Source organism: Sebastes umbrosus, chromosome 21, assembly GCF_015220745.1.
Source record: "Sebastes umbrosus isolate fSebUmb1 chromosome 21, fSebUmb1.pri, whole genome shotgun sequence".
NCBI classification, from domain to species: Eukaryota; Metazoa; Chordata; class Actinopteri; order Perciformes; family Sebastidae; genus Sebastes; species Sebastes umbrosus.
Genome location: NC_051289.1, coordinates 21,642,145 through 21,662,732, shown reverse-complemented (window position 1 = coordinate 21,662,732; position 20,588 = coordinate 21,642,145). Strand labels below are relative to the sequence as shown.

The window sequence follows — 20,588 nt, the reverse complement described above, 5'->3', positions numbered from 1 at the left end:
CTACCTCATCTGATGCCAGGGACTTCCTGAGGAAGATGAGCAGTCCATAGTCTTTTGAGAACAATAAGGATGTCTGTAAAGCTTCAAGATGAAGATGCAAAAAATGGAATCAGAAGGAAATGTTAATATTTGTTTTTGCATGCTACTGGACACCATCTCAGCACTGCAGAGCTCCTTCAGAGACTGGCTGCTCCACCCAAAGTGTGTGAAGGAGCGCTATCGCAGGTGCTTCCTTTCTTGCAGCTGTCAGACTCCACAACCAGCACTTCTCCCAGTAGACCACAACCAGCACTGCTCCCAGTAGACCACAACAACAACCAGCACTGCTCCCAGTAGACCACATACACACCAAAAAAACTGACAATAACCTGATATTTTCAGGTGGAATTTCATTTCATTCATTCATTCTCACTGTGCAATATCATTTTCCACTTGTGCAATTTTGTTAATAGTCTGTTTATTGTCAATACTGTATATACTGCTCCTACTTTTATACTTCCTTCTATTTAAATGGTTCATATTTTGTTACACTTTGTTCAGCTCTTTTTTACTGTAATAGCTGATGCATCTTCTTTTTTGCACTATCCCCCTTGCTGCTGTACACTGCAAACTTCCTTATCTTATCTTATCTTACAGTGTGTGTATCACAATACCAACACTAAACTATGCACATTGAAAGCACCTTTGAACATTAAATATGAATACACCTGTGTAATGTAATTTCTAAGCCTCTATCATCTATACTTTGCTACTGCCTCCCATGACTAAACACCAACTGTGTTATTAATGTGCTATAACTCAATAATGAAACTCTTAATCCTTGGTTGATCACTAAGTTATAGTAGTAATAGCCTCCTGCTACTGTCACGTGGTATTTGTATTGTGCTCTGACTGAGAGTCACCGCCCACCACACTGAGTTTTGGCGGAAGACCCTGATGTGATGCCATGCAGGTAAACTACATAAAAACTGAAATATGAAATAATTTAAATAATCTATGCATGCCGAATTGATAAGCACCTTCTATATATCCCTACACTACCTTAACCTGCAAGGTGTTTGACGCTCGTCAACAAACAAAGCATCATTAACATTAAATAGTCAGATTTGTTAATGGAGTTTGGTGCTGCTGAATCAATGAGCTACTGAGAGGAGTATTAGCTGGACTTCATTGTCTTACCAAGTTCATTGTCGGTCGGCGTTAGCATGCACTCCTGTCCCAAGTCTCCGACGATATCGTGACATCTCAGAGCTGCAGCTCGGGTGTCTTCGTCTGAAAGTGATTCATGAAGTTTGAGAAGAAGTCCCTGAACGCCTCCTGCAGAGCTGCTGTCTGAAGACATCACTGCAGGATTTAAGATCACAATAACATCACATTAGGCACATTACTTTCTCTAATAAGTGCACAATCTTCTCCGAACTAGCTAAACAACACACAGACTGTCAGACATGCCGAGGCACAGTCATTCAACCTCACAGAGTGTGTATGCAAAACATCAGGAAGAACCAGGAGAGGATACATTTACTTCAAAATAAAAGCCCTATATTTATTATATCTTCACTTCTGTCTAATTTGGAGGAACAAACTGCTCACTCCTCCATTGTTATATCGACAAATATATAAAAATATATAAATATATCGAGAAAAAAAAAAATTACTAAAAAATCACATTAAAAATTACCCTGATGGCCGACCTGGACAAACATGAGGGATTGCAGTTTGATTGTAGTTTTTTTTATTATTATTATTATTATTATTATTATTATTATTATTATTATTATTATTATTATTATTTTTTAGTTATTATTTTCGGCAGAGTTGTTTGTGTGTTTTTCTTCTTTTCTTTTCTTTTCTCTTCTTTTTCTTTTTTCTTTTTTCTTTGTCTTGAACGTTTTTTTATTGTATTTCTTTAAAATGTGTTATATGTATTGTTATATGTTATGTTTTTGTTGTGTGGACCCCAGGAAGAGTAGCTGCTACCCTGGTGGCAGCTAATGGGGATCTGAATAAAGAATAAGAATGTTATTTCTGCATTGATGGTTATATATATATATATATATTTATTATATCTTCACTTCTGTCTAATGTGGAAGAACAAACTGCTCATTTCTCCGTTGTTATATCGACAAAGTATGTAGGACATATGAAGAAATTAGGAAAAGATTTTGATTCCCTCTCTGACCAAAATAAAATACAACATCTACTTGGAGAAAATAGTTTCATCGCCATAGAAGCTGCAGGATATGTCAGTGAGTATCACAGCCAGAGAGACATCCACAACGACAACACATAATAGATGTAACTCACACTCTGCCTTTTATTTACTCCTTTACTTCATGGTTGTTGTTTTTTTACATTTATCCCTTGATATTGCAATATATTGTTATAATTGTTTTTTATTTGTTTGTTTGTTTTATTGACACAACAAACATTAATTACTTCTTTATTGTTTTCTTCCATTTACATGCATGTTCTTTTTAAATATCTATATATTGTAATTTGCTTAATGAATTGTATATATGTATTTATATGTTTTTGTTTTTATTTTGTTCTTTTTTTATTTTTATTTATTATTGAATTGACGCTTTGGCAATATTGTTCACCTGACAGTCATGATCAATAAAGCAAATTGAATTGATTTGAATTGAGTGTCAATATTATTTCTGCGTTGATGGTTGACATGAATCAAAGTATAATAATTTGTTTTTAATGCCCTCTCCACTTGGTGTTAAACCATACTAGTCTATTTTTAAAGTTTTATTTTGAAAATGTTTACCGGAAAACGCAGCACGATATTGTGTCTACCTTAACCATTCATCCATGGCCTTAAACGCTGGTCATGTCTAGAAGGTAACCCACGAGTTGGGGAACTATCGCGAGACTAATCTCGAATAGCTAAGGTAAAGGTAGGTCGTCGGGCAGCAAGTCTCGCAAGAGTTCTTGAAAGTTTCTGCCAGATTTCGCAATTTGCTGGTTACCTTCCAGACAGGTATGAGGACGACGAGAGTCACTTAAATAGTAATAGAGCATTTAATTGATTAATAACTAATTGTATAATAGAAATAGGCATTTATATATATGATAAAAATTGCAAATACTTTTGAATACATATATTTGACGATTTCTATTTTTGTATTTGATTTATTTGTTAATTTTATTTGTTAATTTTATTTATTTTTATTCTACTATTGTATTTAAAACAAGAAATATTTATATTTTTTTATTTATATATAAATCACAAAATACCTTTGTGAATCCTTCTGTGTGCATTCATATAAATAAATACAAGAATAAATCAATAAATACAGAAATAAATACATGGAAAAATAAATAAAGAAAAGAATAAATAAGTGCTGAAATATATATGGAAATAAATGAATAAATATTGAAACAAATAATTAAAAGTTGATAATTTAACAGGATATATAAAATTAAATATGATTTCATTGTTGTAAATAAACAAACAAACAAAAAAAGAAGAAAAAAGAAAAGAAAATTGCTTAAATAAATGTATAAATAAATACAATAATAAAATAAATGTATAAAATAATAAATATAAATAAAAATGATAATATCGCTATCAACACTATAAGTTATGCTTCTAAAGATTATAAATAAGTAATAATAGGATAACCAGTATTAATATCTATATTATTCCCACTGAAAAATGTGTAGTTGTAGTATCTAGCTGTGACCACTGACTGCAAGCAATTAACATGATCATTTTATTGTGTGTTAGTTCGTTTCAGTTTGGTAACTGTATTTTGAAAATATTTACCAGAAGTACTATTACGTAATTATGTCTGCATTGACTCTAGCTTGACTAATGTAATAAGCTGCTGTTCCTCGCTTTGACCACTGGAGGGCGACAAACACTCATTTACACTCAGTAACAGGTGAGCTGCTCCTCTGGAACAGACTATAACTGTGAGGCTTGCAGCTAGACTTTGACGTGTGTTTGGATTGTAATTTTGACAAGTTTGTAAAGATTTATTTATTGTTAAACAAACGTTTGTTTTATACACATGTCTAATAATTATTTTGCATTATTTTGCATGAACCTGAGCGTTCGCACAACTATGGCTTATTTATTGTAAAATATCCAGGTTCACACATGGCATCATGAGCATCCTGAGCATCTGCCTCATTTGGCTGCACTACATTAATGTCACCAGCAGATGTCAGTCATGCGCACTGTGTTACTTTAGACCTCCAGTGATAGATTCATTTTTAGTACAACTGGACAAAATTATGATTGAAATTAACGATTAAATTACTTTTTTCCCCCCTTCATATTTGAGGCATATTAACATAAAAATTCCATAAATTTAACAGGCTGGTAATAAAGTCAAATCCATCAGAATAATACCGGAAGTAGAAATTATTTTTGTTCACAATAAAAGTGACTTGGAAAATCCGTTTCTATGTATGACCATTTATTCAGTTTACAATATGTATGACAATTTCACACTCTTAAAATGTTACTTTAAAATTGGTTTTGTAATATTTTTTCTCCATGCTAATTTAGGATATGTGGCATAGTTCCCCCTATGCTCTACACACAATAGGAAAGATATCTGTATGTGTGTGTGTAGATGTGTGCATGTGTACAGTACATGTGTTTAAGAGTAGATATATGTCATATATGACAATCTAGCCTCATTCAATGCCAAACACACACCCATTATCCACATCACACACACACACCCATTCTTCAACCTGCTTTTATCCCCTTGTGTTGTTTTTGTTTTGTTTTGTTTTTGTACTTTGTTATTTGTCTTTCTCTGTATAATATATTTTGATCTTTTTTTATATATGTCCCTGCACATGTCTTCACTTGTTTTGTAATCACTTTATAACACATTCAAAAAAAGGATATGAGGCATGGTATGAGGATATTAGGGTACATGTCATTTTCTATTTATTTATTTTAAATAAATTCCCATATATTCTGTGTTTAGATTTTTAGTAAAAAAGACTTTCAAAGTTGCACCAACACATTGACATTCAGCAAATTGTTGTAAAATTCCTAGCCAGGGGAGTTTATTTTGAAAGGCATAACCGGATGTTGAACGTTTTATTGTGGAATTCTTGACAGTTTAAACCTCCAGACACCTGTTGCTAAGGCAGGACTCCACTAGAAATCACACACACACACACACCAATCACAAGTTACCGCCTCCATCACATGGAGAGACAGAGGGGCCGGTTCAACACGGTGCAGCGGAGCCGAGGACAGTGAGGGGTTTTGGGATCCGGCTGGGAGACATAAGGAGGACAGCGCAGCAGTGGTTGTGGATTAATATCAACGGTCACTTATCAACGGTCACTTAGCAACGGTCACTTTGCCGCTTCTTTTTCTCAGCTGAGATGTTTCAGGACTCGACGGCAGGTGTGTGTAACTTTTACTCTGATCATTTGTAACTTCAATGCTGCCTTTTACTGGCAAATACTCCACATGTTCTTCAAGGAAACTTACTTTAAAACATGTCTTTCCTCTTAACACATCAATTCAGCGTAACTTCAACACACAAAGCTTTTATTAAGTCAACAAAACACCCAACGTTATGAAAGTTAAGGCTGTTCTAAGAGTCGCTCTCCTGAGCTAACTGACTGCGACCTGTAGCAGCAACCAGCTGCAGAAGTCGTTATTTTATGACAAAAAGTTGTTGCTTGGTAGATTTTATGGATGCCGAATTAACTTGCCGACCTTAATGATCCTAGGGTTTTAATATGGGTTAATTTGGTCTTGTTTTAATTAGCAATAAGTAAGAAACTATCACATTTTGGGATTTTTAAGCAGCAGTGTTGTGTTGTTAGGTCACCTGTGCACTGCCTGTATTTAACTCCTTTCTACTGTTTCCTTCTTCTTCCCGTCTGGCTCTATTGATACTTTGATTTAGATATTGAATGTTTGGCCACAGAGCATATAGGTTCATATAGTGTGAAGTCTGAAAGCTTGAAATTGACCTACTAATTACATGTATTACGTATTTATACCTGTACTTGTGTCCTGTGTGAGGCGTGTTGGCATGTTATTCCCAGCCAAACTCTGTAGCAACAACTGATTGCAAAAGTTGGTATTTTATGACAAAAAAGTGTTGCTTGGTAGATTTTATGAATGCCGAATTAACTTCTTGACCTTAATGATCCCACGGTTTTAATATGGATTCATTTCGTCTTGTTCTAATGAGCAATAACAAGAAACTATCACATTTTGGGGTTTTTAACCAGCAGTGTTGTGTTGTCACCTGTGCACTGCCTGTATTCTGGCTCTATTCAGACTTTGATTTTGAATGTTTGGCCACAGAGGATATAGGTTAATATAGTGTGAAGTCTGAAAGCTTGAAATTGACCTACTAATGAAATGTATTACGTATTTATAGGTTTCATGTCCTGTGTGAGGCGTTGCATGTTATTCCCAGCCAGACATGAGCATAGTGTACTGATGAAGGACAACTCCATGTCTCAGTGACATCACAGTCAAAGACTGGTTTGCTCTCTCACATTATGGTTGTAATTGGTGTCATTATTGTATTAAGACCAAGAACTGTGAGACTTGTTCAGCACTACAACACCTACTTGATTGAATGACCTCACACACATTGTTCACACAAGAAAGTACACTATGGACAGGAGCACTATTCAGGATCCAGCTACACACCTCATTTCCTCCTGATTGACCCATTCAAACTTCCTGCAGATTTATTTCATTTAAAGGGAAATATAGAAAATCCACATGTTGAATATTGACAACAAATAAGTAATTTCATAATGTGCTGAACACCATGAAAAACATTTATTGTACCCATCTAATAATGTGTCACACTTAAAACGGTCATTATTCTGAGTGGTTCTTGTCAGGATTAAGAGTCTTCTCTCCTCTTTGGCAGAATCCTTCATCCCTGTTGTGGTGCAGTGCCGGACCTGAGAACTGAGCTGAAGTCAGCAGGCCTAAGGGCCCCCCGACCATTAAGACATGCTGGCTGCCATGCTGCGTCAGAGTTCTGGCGGAGGATCAGGAGGTGGCGGTGGTGGCGGCAGCAGCAGCAGCAGCACCACCGGTGGTGGTGGTGGTGGAACCAAACTCTCTTTAAGCATCTCCCGGTTCTCCAGCTCCAGCTTGGGTCCAGCGAGCCCTACCAGCGTGGGCCCCTGGTCACCGGGCATAGGCTCCAAGAGTGGCTCGGTGAGCTCGGACAGCCCAGACGTTCCCGCCTCCGATCCCGTCTATATCATGCAGCTGGTCAGCGATGTGCGCAAGTTTGCTGATGTGCTTCTACAACTCAAAGAAGTTTTCAGCTCCAAAGGTATGTTTGGGAAGAGTTGACCCTGGCAAAATACACACTGCTTATTGTCATTTTCTGCTGTGTTGTTGCTCTTTCTGCTGATGATAAAAAGTGTCCAACATGCTCTTCTAACTAAACAATACTTTTTTGAGGTACCGGTATATAAAGTGTCTTTGTTGGTATTGGTAACCTGTTCAGGATTTGTTGCCACAACAATCAGTCGTTGTGGATGTGGGCTATTAAATTAATTACACATGCGAGTGCTTCTGAGTATAACATGTCCGAACATCTTGTTTCCCTGTTTCTTGTGATGACATGAACACATCGGCATGGTTAAACCCTGCCCTCTCTGCTTTGTAATTATTATTTTGAGCTCATAAATCAGATGTGTACGTCCTTTTAAAATCTGAACTTGTGGCAGTGTAGACATGGGGAAAAAAAGGGGGGAACAGTAAAGGGATTTCTAACGGAACACAGCTGCCAGTCAGCTCTTGTGTACACACTGTTGCTTTCACCACAATGTACACAGTCCCACATCTATCTACCTGTTTTGTCCCGCCGCAGCGGCCTTGGCTGCACGGTCAGTCAACCAGCCTTATCTCATTTTTTGTTTGGCTCTTGCCCTCCTTGTTTCCATCCATACAGTAAAAGATACAGAGATTTAAAGGTCTCTCTAAAACTATTAATGAAAGATTTGATAAATTACTACACGGTAAGAGTTCTCAATATTCTGGTTAGCTTTCCAGGTCAAGGCAAGAATGCTTGCCGCAAATTCTGTGATCAATCAGAGTAAATTACCCTGAAAAGACATCTCAACATGACATGATAAAGATTGTTTTACACTGTGTAAAAAGATATCCATGTTCTCTATTTTAAAATCTTCAAAGGGACAATGAAGCAACATTAAACAACAGCCACTTTCCAGCAGGAACTTCTGACGCCCAGTAATTAAGTTTCCCTTCATTAGTGATTATATAATTTCCAAACCAAAGTGAAGACGTTTAGAAACTTTCTCCTGGCTGTGTGACTGAGTTTATCTGTGTGGGTGTTTATTACATTCCTGACTTGGTATATTCAGCACTGTCTTTTGGCCCAGACCCAGATTTGTTCATAACTAGACCTGGTTAGGAAGGTCTAAACTAGATGAGGTGAAGATGCATGTGTTGGTGGTGGTGGTGGTACCCTTTATTCCCCCACTGTGCCATGACACCAGAGCCCTGGAAAAAGGAATCCCAGGCTTTTGTTTTTTGTCTGGAGAGGTCAGTGAAGGTGCTTGACCTGGCTGGACTTGTCGGCATTCTAGAGAGTAGGACTTGCAGCTGCAGGCACCTTTTTAAGCTTGAAAGACTTTTCAGTGACCTGTCAGCATGCCAAGGATCAAAGCAGTAAGTCGTCATGTGCAAGAGATCGACGTCTGCAGCTTTATGGAACAGAAGAAGGCTTGATTTATATAAGAAACCTACCTTGAGCTTTCATGGCTTCTCATATTCTCGGTAAAGCGTAAACAACCCACAGACACAGTTAAAGGTGATCAACACGCGCACATGCAACCACAGCTTCTTGCTACGGCATGTACTGAGGTTGCATAGCTGTCATACTAGACATTTCGGCCTCGCTGCATGTCATTAAGAAACCGGTTTATTTATCTGTGTTCTCTCTCCAAAAAACAATGGCATAAGATCTCGAGAACATCATGGCTTAAATGGGCTTAAAAATAAACTCATGACGAACATAATTCAGCAACTGTCGGCACACTCTGCCGCTAATGTAACCGCACACAATTTACAGGTCCAATAGGCACAAGTGCAATTATGCAAATGTAGTCGCTGAGATGTCAACACATGATTTGTAAAGCAAAGTATTCCCATTAGAGGGCTTATTTTGGCTAAATACAGGAAAGGGCAGATTTGGGGAAAATAGGCTGATTACGATGTAGAAAACAGAGCCGTCTGCTATTTAGGGAAGCAGCAAAGAGACCATTGTGTCTCGGAGTAATTTCAAACTGCAGGAAAAAAAAAGTTAAGTTAAGGAGACTGTTTGACAAATTAGTGATTTTTACGTTGGGAAATACTTGATCCCATGCAAACACTGACCTCATATTGAGATTTTAGGATTTTATTTTGCTGTTCATATCAGGAAGGTTTGTGCTTGTCGTCATTAAGCATCTTCAAAGTGTCATTGTTGAAGTTTAACACTCTCCGGGTTTAGCAGAGCTTGCTAACAGATTGTCGGGGGTCACTGACTTGTGCTGTGATTGGATGTGATTTCAATCCCCCTCTAATTTATGGCCATATTGTCTCTTCAGCGCTTCACAATAGTTCAAACCTCTCATTACCCTGAAACCTAAGTGAACCGTCCTTTTTTTTTTTTTTACCACCACGCACGGGCCAATAGTCAAGAGCAATATTCAGCTTAGGGCCTTGTACCCGCTTTGCAACAGTGCCTGCATTCACCGGCACTGATGTGACTGTGACACCCATTGTCCCAGGAGGCATCTGCAGACTAGCATGTTGCTGCTAACTGGCAGCTTTTGCAGAAATGATACTTTCCCAAGTCCAGAATAGCTGTGGCCTGTGGGATTGGTCCCTGGGGGGTTTCTTAGAGTGCTTTATTTATAAAAAAGCAATGCACATCAACCTTAAATGGAAATTATAATGCAGTTGCTGTTCAGTTGTGGTAGGAGGCAATGACGCACGACTGAATATTGTTTTTAGTAGTGCCTGAGAAGAAATAGTTTATGTGCCTTCGTTGTTGTTTGGGTCAGTGATGAGCTCCTCACAGCATCGCCACAGTGCGACACATATTTACATTCTTCCTTAAGGTCGTGACCTTGTCCAGTGGCCACTTGTGAAGGACATGTCAGTAATTGGAGGGGATTATTATTTGGAAGACCGGTCTCAACCGGGGTCACAGAGGACGTTTGGAGACCAGATGAGCCGTGGAGGTGGTCCCTGCGTGGTCTTTGTGTTTGGCGGTGAATGGGTCCTCTGAAGCTCTCCATCATAAGATTAGTAAGTAACAAACATCTCTGGCCCTAGCGTGTCCTCGTTCAACTCCCGCACTGTTTTGGAGTCACTCTGTTTTGCAGGAGATTTGTTGTGCATCTCTCATCATCTATTTTAGGAGCGAGGGTGCATTGTTGTGGTTACATGTCTTCCAGGGACAGGTGTGTCATCCGTCTTTTCACGCTGCCAAGCAGAATGACGGACAATTTAATTTTTCTGCGTCAGCAAATTAAGAATGGCACCAGCAAAGCAGTTCAGTCAGTGAAGCTGAGGAGGAAGCTCAAAGCTTTTTTCATTTCAATTATATACGTCAATGAAAAATTATTCAAATCTTTAGTATCTGTGTGTTTTGTAGTTCACAGAACATTGATCTCACGTTGAAACAGGTCAGATGTATGGGATCCTTGTCGGGTTTTTCAGTATAATAACTTAATGCTGTTCTCTTTTCAGTAGACCTGGAGCAGCCTACTTGTTCATCAGCTCTTTGTTAATTTGCAGCTGCCAGGCAGTCCATGTTTTTCGCTCGTGTCGATTGCTTTTGCACAGATACATTGTCGCCACTATAAAGAACAACTTCGCTGGGATATCTTAAAATTAAATCCAATTTGCACACAGCCACACTCGTTACATCTCACTGCCACACCTTCTACTTCAGCCGTCTCACATACCCTGCGTACCTACAGAACAAACACCCGCTTGTTACTTGAAAAGCACGCTGACAGTGTGACATTAACTTCTTGTAAAGTCATGTTTTCAGTCATCCATTATTTGCATAAATCCAAGTAAATTTTTGATGCAGGGCGTCAACGTTGAACAATCTGGTTGTGGCTGATGGCCTCTCCTCAGTGCCACGAGGCCATCCTGCCAATGAAACTCCTAAATATTAAGGCTGCTCCCTCTTAGTCAATTGGTCAATTAATCGGTCGTTTTGGTTTTAGTCGACTAAGATTTCTTTATTCGATTAGTCTTTTTTTTTTCATGCTGACTGACTTATTTCCAAGAAACTTTTGAGCACATCTCTGGTAAACACAAGATTTAAAGTGGTTCTGTTGTTCGATTCTTTGTGGAGAAACTTTTTTAAGTTTTATAGATCTGTCGATTAAATCAACGAATCAATTAGTCAACAAAATGTGTATTGACTGAGTGTTAGTTGAACAAGAATTTCTTTGGTTGAGGACAGCCCTATTAAATATTGCGCAATCCCAGGAGTTCTTTCTAGGAAGGATGGCGGTGGGATAATCATGCACGAAAGCAAGGTTTTGTCACAGTTCCGTCATCATTAGTCACAGTTTTATTTTGTCAGACAGTTAATGTATGAGTCATACATCCTTATGTCAGCTTTGTGTTTTACTTGGAGTCCTAAGCAATGAGTCATAAGTGTCCTCAGTTAGTCAGTACGGCTTTTGAAGGCTTTCTCGTCACAGTGAATGCATGGTTCTGTGTTTTAATGATTAACAGGCTCCTGCTAAAAATGGTCTGCAGGTGTTGTGTAACGTTCTTCACTGTAATACACCTGACCACTGTCGAGGTACAATTTTGTGGCAGAGAGCCAAAAATGTTTTTAGAGTTTTTTTTTTTTATCTTCAGATCATTGTCCGTAAGGAAAATGGTACAATGGTTGCATTGATGTTAAACCTTACTTGCCTTTTGGTTTCATTGTTGTGCCTTTTGTTTAAATGTGCTGTAAATATGTGGGAAATAAGTGCTTTCTGTTCTCTTTCTGGAAGCCTGTTGAGTATTGTGCAAAGATGCTAAAGCTTTGTGGGAAAGTGATTCTGGTCTGGGTCCTCAGAGAAAGCCTAAATGCTATTTTAGCGATTTGTATTCTAAATCACCCCTTTGTGAAATACCAGCCTAAAATTAGCCCTACTTGGGCTTTTCACTAACCATTCCAGCCCTTCTTAATGGCTGTAGCTGTGCTCTGTTTAGACAGTCTATCCCACTGGGCCTGGGATCCACTGTAAAGCATTGCAACCTTCCTGCTTCCAAAAACGTTCCTTTTATGGTTCTTTTTACTGCGCCCATATTTAAAGCCAGTGTAAATTATCTCAAGCACAACACAACCAGCCATCCTTACTTTAAAGTCGTCCCTTGAAGATCAAGTTTCATTCGTGGTTTGGGAGTCTTGATTTAATCATACTGTACACTTATCTTGCTAACTAAGCTGCCTAACAGGATTTATTACATTACCCTAATTGTTTTGGGTGGTCTTTGTATAAAAGCACGGCTATTGTCAAGGTTAGATCTTTGGATTGGTACCGCCTGGGATTAAAGTGCAAAGTATTGTGACATATGGTCCATTTATACCCTCTCTCTGTGGAAAGAAACCATGAAATCATAGACTGTACAGAGCACCATCAGCTGAACATCAATCTTTTGGCAGTGCACAATGCGTGCAATTATGTCACGCTGTATACCAGGTGGCAAAACCATGTTGACTTGTCAAGTTTAATAGCCCCAACTGCACTTGAAGATTTGTAAGTTGTTTTCAAGTTGTAACCCAAGTGAGCTCCCTCTCTGTGTGTCTCTCTCCTTCCTTCCCTCTGGGGAGATTTACGGTTATGGGCACTGTTTTTGCCGGGGCAGCTTTGTTCCAGGAGGCTGTCGATGTCTGCCACACACTAAGATAAAGCTTCAGGATTCCCACACTACACATGGGAAGCCAAGGATTGTGGGCTCTGATGAAGGGCTGTACTTTAGAAACTCAGTACTGGAGGATTCTTATATACACAGCTGAGGCTTCTAGTCCAGCTGTGAAGTAATAGGGGTATAGAAGATGGCAGTATTTTTCAGTATTCAGTATGGCAGATTTAACCAACACCCATGTGGTTGCATGATCAGAATGCCTCCCCTCGCCATTCGTGGATTAAGGCTTTGAAACGAAGATGGCAAATTTATCCTCTGATTAAGCTTAAGTAGCCCTAAAATCTGTAGCCTCTATCCCTGCATTGGATTACGACAGCATTAATTTGACATCCTGCCCTTTTAAACAACATCTGTGGTGCAAATTATTCCTCCACTAATACAGTCATTTGATTTAGATACATCCACTAGTGGGGATGCAAAATGTATGAAATGTCATTAATTGATTTTAGGGCATGTTTCTGATTAATAGCTCATTTTATCATTAAGAGCTCTTAACACAGAACATGTATCTTTATTTTGTGGTTGAAACCTTAATTTGAAAAATTGTTGTGGGCCATTTTTTCAGTATGTTTTTTTTTTCAGTTTATGAATTTTGAGTATATGAATCATAAATTAAAAGAACAGTGTGTGTGTGTGGGGGTCTCATTTAGGGGGATCTTTTGGCAGAAATGGAATATAATATTAATATGTATGTTTTCTTTAGTGCATAATCACCTGAAAATAATTGTTGTGATTTCGTCAGTTTCGTTCGAACTGTATATATCTACATATGGAGCGGTTCCTCGGTTCACGGAGCCGATCGCCATGTTTCTACAGTTGCCCAGAACGGACAAACCAAACACTGGCTCCAGATAAGGCCATTCGCGTTTTCACATTTTCGCGTCGGCCACCGTAGTTCTCCGACATGCTTAGCATACAAGTTTCAGTTGGTTGCAATCTGCAACATCACCGCTAGATGCTGCTAAATTCTACACACTGCACCTTTAAGTAAACCCATCTAATTATTTGAATTATATATAAAAATAAATATAAAAAAAAATTCAAAGCAGTCAAAATTGTAACTCAACAGCCCATTTTTAAATTAGCACAAGTGATGCAGATCACAAATCCATATATCATGAAGCATAAAAAAACATGGGCTTCCCTGATAGCCTTCAGTCTGTGTTTTGTCATTTAAGAGCATATTTATGTGGTGAGAGGTACACTAAGACCCCGTCCATTCACTTTAGCTGTGTGTTTGGCGAGTCAGCCATAATAAAATGGTTAGATGGTGCAGGTGTCAGGTGCTTATTTAAGTTTCAGCATGTCATCAAGTGAGTAATGGGTTTTATCATGCTGTTCTTGTCATATTGAAAACCACCTGGCCACTTCTAACAGCACAGGCATTAACTGTGTTTTTTCACAGCACCACACAGGTATCCCAGCCTCCATATTCACTAGTCTTTGAGTGAGATTTTAGTAAATAGTTTTCAGTTTGATTGAATCTGATGATTTTTGTTTGTATCAGTTTCTTGTCTGCATTAAGGTGTTGTTATAATTCCCTAATACTGAGCATAATTGGCCTTGTTTTTCTGCCAGAGCCGACCTTAGGTCATGCTTGCATGTGCCTGGGTCAGCCCCGTGCTGGGTACAGCTCAGAACTGGTTAAAGGCCAATGGTGCTGATGGGGGAAACAGAGAGAGAAGGATAACCAGCCACTGTTTTTGTCCACAACATTCTTTAAGTTTTTAGTTGAAGTGCTCAGTGAAAGGAACGGAGATCCTGTTTGACATGGACAGACTGAGCGTGAAGCATAGCCAGGGCCAATTGGAGTCTGTCCTGTCTTGTGGGACTCAAATTAGGCCCCATTTGGGTGTAGAAAGGGCAGGGGAGGATAGTGGAGCTATTTGGGTGTGATTGAACTTGCCAAAGCATACAGCACACAAGCAACAATACCCTTATCTCTCTCTTGCATGTGCTTCGCCAAACCGATTATGGCTTCCTAGAACTAACCGTGTCTTTTCATCTAACCAGCTTAGGACCGTATTCAGGAGCTTCTAAATCTGCGTATTTCATAACTAGCAATGAATGGAGATGGGGCCCATGTATGCAGGAGGCCCCTTGGCATTAGATGTGTAGTGCCTTTGATAGGACTGGCAGGTGTCGATCAGCATTGCCTCCATAGCCCTCAATACCTTCACCCCCATGTAAGGTAGGAAACAAAACAGTGCCTTGTGCTCACAGGGGGCCCTTGTTTTTCCTGAACTCTTGATGTTCTTCTTTATCTTCCAACTGAACCTATTCTTAAACTAGGTATATTTGTCCCAATTCCCTTCTTATAAACATTTTACTAAATGAAATGCCTTGACAGTTATGAGAGTAAGTTTTCCAGTGCAAGCTTTCTATCACACAAAGCCCATTCTCTCAGGATTAGGATGCTAGTAAAGCTAAACAGTGTCCTCTTGTTCTCAATGCTGTGTTTGCCCCCCAACCTCAGCCCCCTTCACCTCCCAGTCCTGCCTCTTGACAGGTGTACTAAAGGGGCCCATCTTTGTACTTGTTGGACAGCTCTCCCACCTCTCTCTGGCCTGTTGATGTTCCTTTGCCTACATTATGCAGCTCGGGGAGCAACTGTAGTCTCTTCAGCCTAATGCCTGACCAGTTTGGCTGCCAGCTCGAGGTTGCACGGTGGGGGGATTTGCAGTTTCTCTTAAAGAAAGCATAGTTGGAATGCCAACCGTCAGAGCTTTGCATCAACAGTAGGCGGCAGTGGCGGTGGTGGTGATGTGGGGGGATATCCAGAGAGAAAGGTTGCCTGTCTTTCCTCACTCTGACAGACAGCTCCAAAGAGAAATGAAAGCGGGGGAAAAACGAATTCTTCACTCCGCACTGGGTATCTCATTTATATGCGAACAACTAAAGAGAGAAATATCCAAGGGTAAATGTGTTTGTTGACCAGAGAGAAATCTCGGAGCATTTTACCAGGCCACCCTTGGACTTTAGGATAATTGTCGACTCCTTATTGGTTCTTTGTTCAATGTGTCGTTATATCTTGTGTTCCTCTCTAGTAGTCAAACTTAATGTCAGGCATTTCCTATTTTCAGCCTTCATTGAGCATCATTTTTCATTTGCTTTTGGTTTCCTGAGCTAACAGCTAACGAGCCTGACAAAGGCAGTAGCCTGCAGAGTGGGAACATAAAAGCCCCCCACCTAGGTGGAAGGTGCTGTGTGTCTAGCCTAGGGCTCTTTTTTAAACGCCGGCTCTTTGTGCGTGCAGTCATGGGAAAAAGAGCTTCAAAGGTGAAGCAACAGGGAATGCCTCGGCATGAGCATAGAAGTCTGGGAAGGCAAAGTTCCCCTGCCTTTTACCAGCTGCATGTAATCTGCTAATCCGTAGAGTGGGCCGCCGGTGGTCTGTCGACAGAGGTGGACCAGGGCCACTGACCACAGGAAGTATGCTGGGGAGGGGGATATCAAGGGATGTATGGGCCACCCATTGCAGTGACCCTGACCAAGTGTTAAAGGTTAAGTGGATCCATTTTGCAAGACCCCCTTATAGTCGGGCAAATATTTCAAATTTGAATTGAAACGTTAAGGTCATTTTTAGCAACGCGCATAAATACCCCTTTAAAGATGCGATACTGGTGAGTGGGTAATGTGAAAGAATGTGGCATTTCACCCCAGCCAATTAAACAAGAATCCATTTGAACAAAACAAAGGTTATTGAGTCACATAGTGATTGATTATTAGACCCACATTTGGTTGCTTGTCTTTTGAAGAAGGGGGCAAGTCTCAAAGGAGCCCCATGAAACCAAGCCATACCATAGTTTTTGATGAATGCACAATTTCTGTGAAACAACTGCCACTACAGAGTCCTAGTTGGTTATTTAGGGGTGAGTAGCTGGAATGTCCAGCTGTGGTCTGCCTCAATGGGACACATAGAGAGGTTTTGATTGACGTTGGTCATGGCTAGCCTGTCCAACATCCTATTTAGCCCCCTCTGCCATGAGCTGCTTCCATTTGATCGGACCTCCGCAGACCCAGTTGTGACATGTTTAGTGATTTCACACTTGCTTTGTGAAAATAAGCACCCCTCCGTCCTCTCAGATGTTTTGAAGCATAGATAATACATTGCTCCCATGATTTTCAATGCATGACTGAGCATAGCTAGGGCCAGAGCGAAAGGAATGTTGCCAAGTCATATTGTGTCAGGCCCTAGTGGAAGTTTGGTGCTTCAAAGAGTCAAGCCATTGATGCTAGGTCGTCAAACTGAGAGTGTTCCCTTATGGTACACATCACAAAAAAGCATCAGCATCTTTTTTAGCATTGATGGCCTGGTGTGACAAAAACTTTCTTATATGGTAGTCTATACATTGTGGGCAATTGTGTTAAGTGTTACAACCCTTTTCACATTAAATGCTTGAGTCTAAGATACTTTGAGTCTCCCCAAATACCTGTGTCTTATTTTTGCCTTAATACCAACCAACTGACCAAACTGACACATCCATGAAACAAACCAACTGTATAAAGACTCAATGCAAAAATCCCTGTGCATAGCATAGCATAGCATAGCATAGCATAGCTTCCCATTGGTAAGGAGAGTATGTACATTCCAAGCGTGGACTATTATAACATTTACCTTGCACTACTTTTGGGTATTACGTGTATTATTATTCAGAATCGTCAACATCTGTTGCATGATGCCAGTAGATCCAATTCTGTTTTACTGTGTGTAAAAACTGGACAATTCCAATGGGGCTGACCCGAATGCCTCGAAGCATTGAAGCTTCGCCCATTGCCAGGGTCACCGACCTCCAAATCAGTATCAGAATGCTTCGTTCTTTTTTGTTTGTTTTTTTGTTATGTAATCGTATGTAAAAATGTTTAAATCCTAAAGTACTCCATGAAATAAGGAATAATCCCACAACGTGATTCATTATTCATATTCAAACTTAATTATTATTAATTATTTGCAGATGGATATTGCTGTTTGTTGTGTGTAGAGGTGCGTGTGTGTACAGATGGAGAGAGACAGACAGAAGAACATGTCAGCCTGCTGCGCTGCGAAGCTTCGAATACCTTCAAATATTTCTCATCGAAGCTGCGAAAGCTGCCAAAAAATGGTGTTCGGGAGTAAATTGCATCAACTCTGCAGGTTAACATTGAACCTGCATAGAGGCTGGTACTTTGGTGGAGTACCAAAGAAACAATTTCACATTAAAAACACTGTAGTGACCAGGGGGTCAGGGGTCGTAGGGGAGCCTCACAAAGTCTAGGATACTGATTCAAAGATGTCCTAGCTAGAGAATAATGCTATGGCTACAGGTTTCATGCTCACCAACATTGCCTCCCTACATACTGCATAGACTAAATCAACAAATGTGATGTTCTTTCTATACCAGATCATCAGGATACAATGTTATAAAATGGTAGTCTATGGCCTTATGTTTGTATAAGTGTAGGTCCATAACATTTAAATGTCTGCTCCAGAAGAGCATCAGAGTGTTTTGGTGTTGAGGTGTCATCTCGGTGGTGAATGATCCGACAATGTTTTCATTATGGATCCCCCTCCACCCCTCGCTCCCGCAACTCCCGTCCCCACTCCCAAACAAGAGGCTGGAATGTTGGGTTTCCATGACGCTAATGAAGTAAAAACCTGGCAATGTGTTACTGGCAGCCTCAGAGCAGCTCCTGATCCGCGGCCTCCTTCTCATCAGGTCTGATCCCCCTGTAGCCTTCATTCACCAGGGCTTATTATGCCCAGGAATGTCTCTCACTCGCTCCTTCTCTCATAACCCCCACTGAAGCAGGGGTGTGGGGTGCAGGGGTAAATTTGGGACAAATCCCAAGGGAGAGTACTACCCCAAATAACACACAACCCCCCCCCCCCATACCCGGCAAAACTCCTCCCCTATCGCTCTTACCGCTAACCATCACACATGGACAAAGACACATACACACACTCCAATCCCTCTTTCCCGTGAAAAGTGAAAAGCTGCCGTTGTGATTTATTGTTCCATAAATGCTTCATGTGGCAGGCCCATGAGGCGACCAGCCCACTGTTTGCTAGTGGCCTCAAGGACAATAGTGAGTTTTCAACACTCAAACAAGTCCTCAGTGGTCTTCCCTGGGGAAAACGGAAAGATCTTCCCAGCAGTTTGTTTGTTTTCCAGTTCTCAGATGACGCATACTTGCAAATTGAAACATCTTCTGTCATTACAAATTTTTCCACAACACTCTCCTTTCCAAACTTTATTTATCCCCGTCTTAAACATGACAATGCCACTGCTGGAACAAAATGAGCTAGACAGATGTTCCTTTAACCGGCTCTCCTTGGTGGGAACGAGTCTTCTTCTCTTTGTGTCTCGCGCAGAATGGCAGTTGAGGGGTTAAATAATCAGTCTCTGTACATTATCATGCGTCCTGCTGGGCTGGTGGATGCAACCATAATGTCTTGCTAATTAGCCTCTATTTAGGATGGTCCAATAGGCCACACAGCCGCCATTGAAGATTGAAGCCCATGGAGCTTTTGCAAAGGAAGACCCTCTGTCTCGTGGGCATTCAGGGTTTAGGCTTGTCCTTAATAAACCTCTAGCTTGCCCAGGCTTGATGCCTCCAGTTCTCGGGATTCAGTTACTCGGCCGATGAATGGAGTGTACAGCCTGTGTAGGGATGATTTAGGCCATTGTGTGTGTTTTGTCATTGAAAAGATAATGTCCATAAATGGGATCTAAACTGACCAGGACCAATTAAGGGCTTAAGGGTTGAAGCGGCTCATTGTAAACTTTGACCCTTATCAAATTATTGTGGGTTGGGGTCCCTGTGAGAGATAAGGCCTTTGGGAAGACGGGTTCTGTCTTCCACTGCAAAAACACAGTTAAAGGAAAATTATATATTATATTATTCAGTTTTGTGTTGTCTTTTTTGCATGAACTCAAAAAATCTACACGAAGTGTGTGTTGTCTTCAACGCAGACTTCCTGTCAAGTATTTTACCCAAAGATTTATTTTTAATTTGAGCCAATGTAAATGGGAAAACACCATTCAAAAGGTTTGTTATGGGAACTGAATACAAGAGTACATGTATACCACTACAAAACCACTTAGCACAGTCTTTCTCCTTTACTCAGAATTGTACGGATAAAGCCATTTTTCATCTTGCATATTAATCCAGGCGACCAACAGAGAGAATGGCCTTCTCTGTACGCCCATATGCACCGATTGTATACAAGTATTGAGCCTCAGTTTGATGTGTGGTTGTGCCAGAAGCACACCGCTGGCCCTTTTCCTGCCTCGTGGGGAGTTGGGCAGCTGAAAGAAAAGGACGAGAGGCTTTCATCATCAAAAACCACTCGGTCCTTGGCACTAGAAGGAGCTGTGCATGACATCTGATCAAGATGGATGAAGATGGTCGCTATGGTGAAGGATAGGACTCTCCAGGTCCTGAAGCTTTTGGCTAGCTAGAAGCAACAGGGCACGTTGGCATGGGGTAGTTCATGTGGTAGTGGAACAGTCTGGGATTTGTGCTTGTCTTATGTAATCATTTGGGGTGTCCTGGGTTTTCAGTGTCTGTTGATTTGTTTGTGTGTTGATTTTTTGCAAGTGCTTGATGTTCACCCGGAATTACCTTGTGACCTACTTGCAGCGTTGTTTCCCGGAGTTATTGCACC

At 40.3% G+C, this 20,588-nt stretch overlaps 2 protein-coding genes across 4 annotated transcripts in view; one reads left to right on the top strand and one right to left on the bottom strand.

The window, feature by feature from the left end:
* The window catches only part of prkdc (protein kinase, DNA-activated, catalytic subunit), a 35,826-nt gene extending 34,484 nt beyond the window's left edge, over nucleotides 1-1,342 (bottom strand). For both annotated transcript variants that reach the window (XM_037757221.1, XM_037757222.1), the window contains exons 1-2: nucleotides 1,180-1,342; nucleotides 5-81 (exon numbers count right to left, since the gene is read on the bottom strand). In XM_037757221.1, coding sequence (XP_037613149.1) covers nucleotides 5-81; nucleotides 1,180-1,342 — 240 coding nt within the window. The remainder of the gene's footprint in view (nucleotides 1-4; nucleotides 82-1,179) is intronic.
* A 3,777-nt stretch (nucleotides 1,343-5,119) lies between these two features.
* Nucleotides 5,120-20,588, top strand: part of arhgap29a (Rho GTPase activating protein 29a) — a 36,896-nt gene continuing 21,427 nt past the window's right edge. For both annotated transcript variants that reach the window (XM_037757098.1, XM_037757097.1), the window contains exons 1-2: nucleotides 5,120-5,392; nucleotides 6,894-7,310. In XM_037757098.1, coding sequence (XP_037613026.1) covers nucleotides 6,980-7,310 — 331 coding nt within the window. In that variant the 5' untranslated portion in view covers nucleotides 5,120-5,392; nucleotides 6,894-6,979. The remainder of the gene's footprint in view (nucleotides 5,393-6,893; nucleotides 7,311-20,588) is intronic.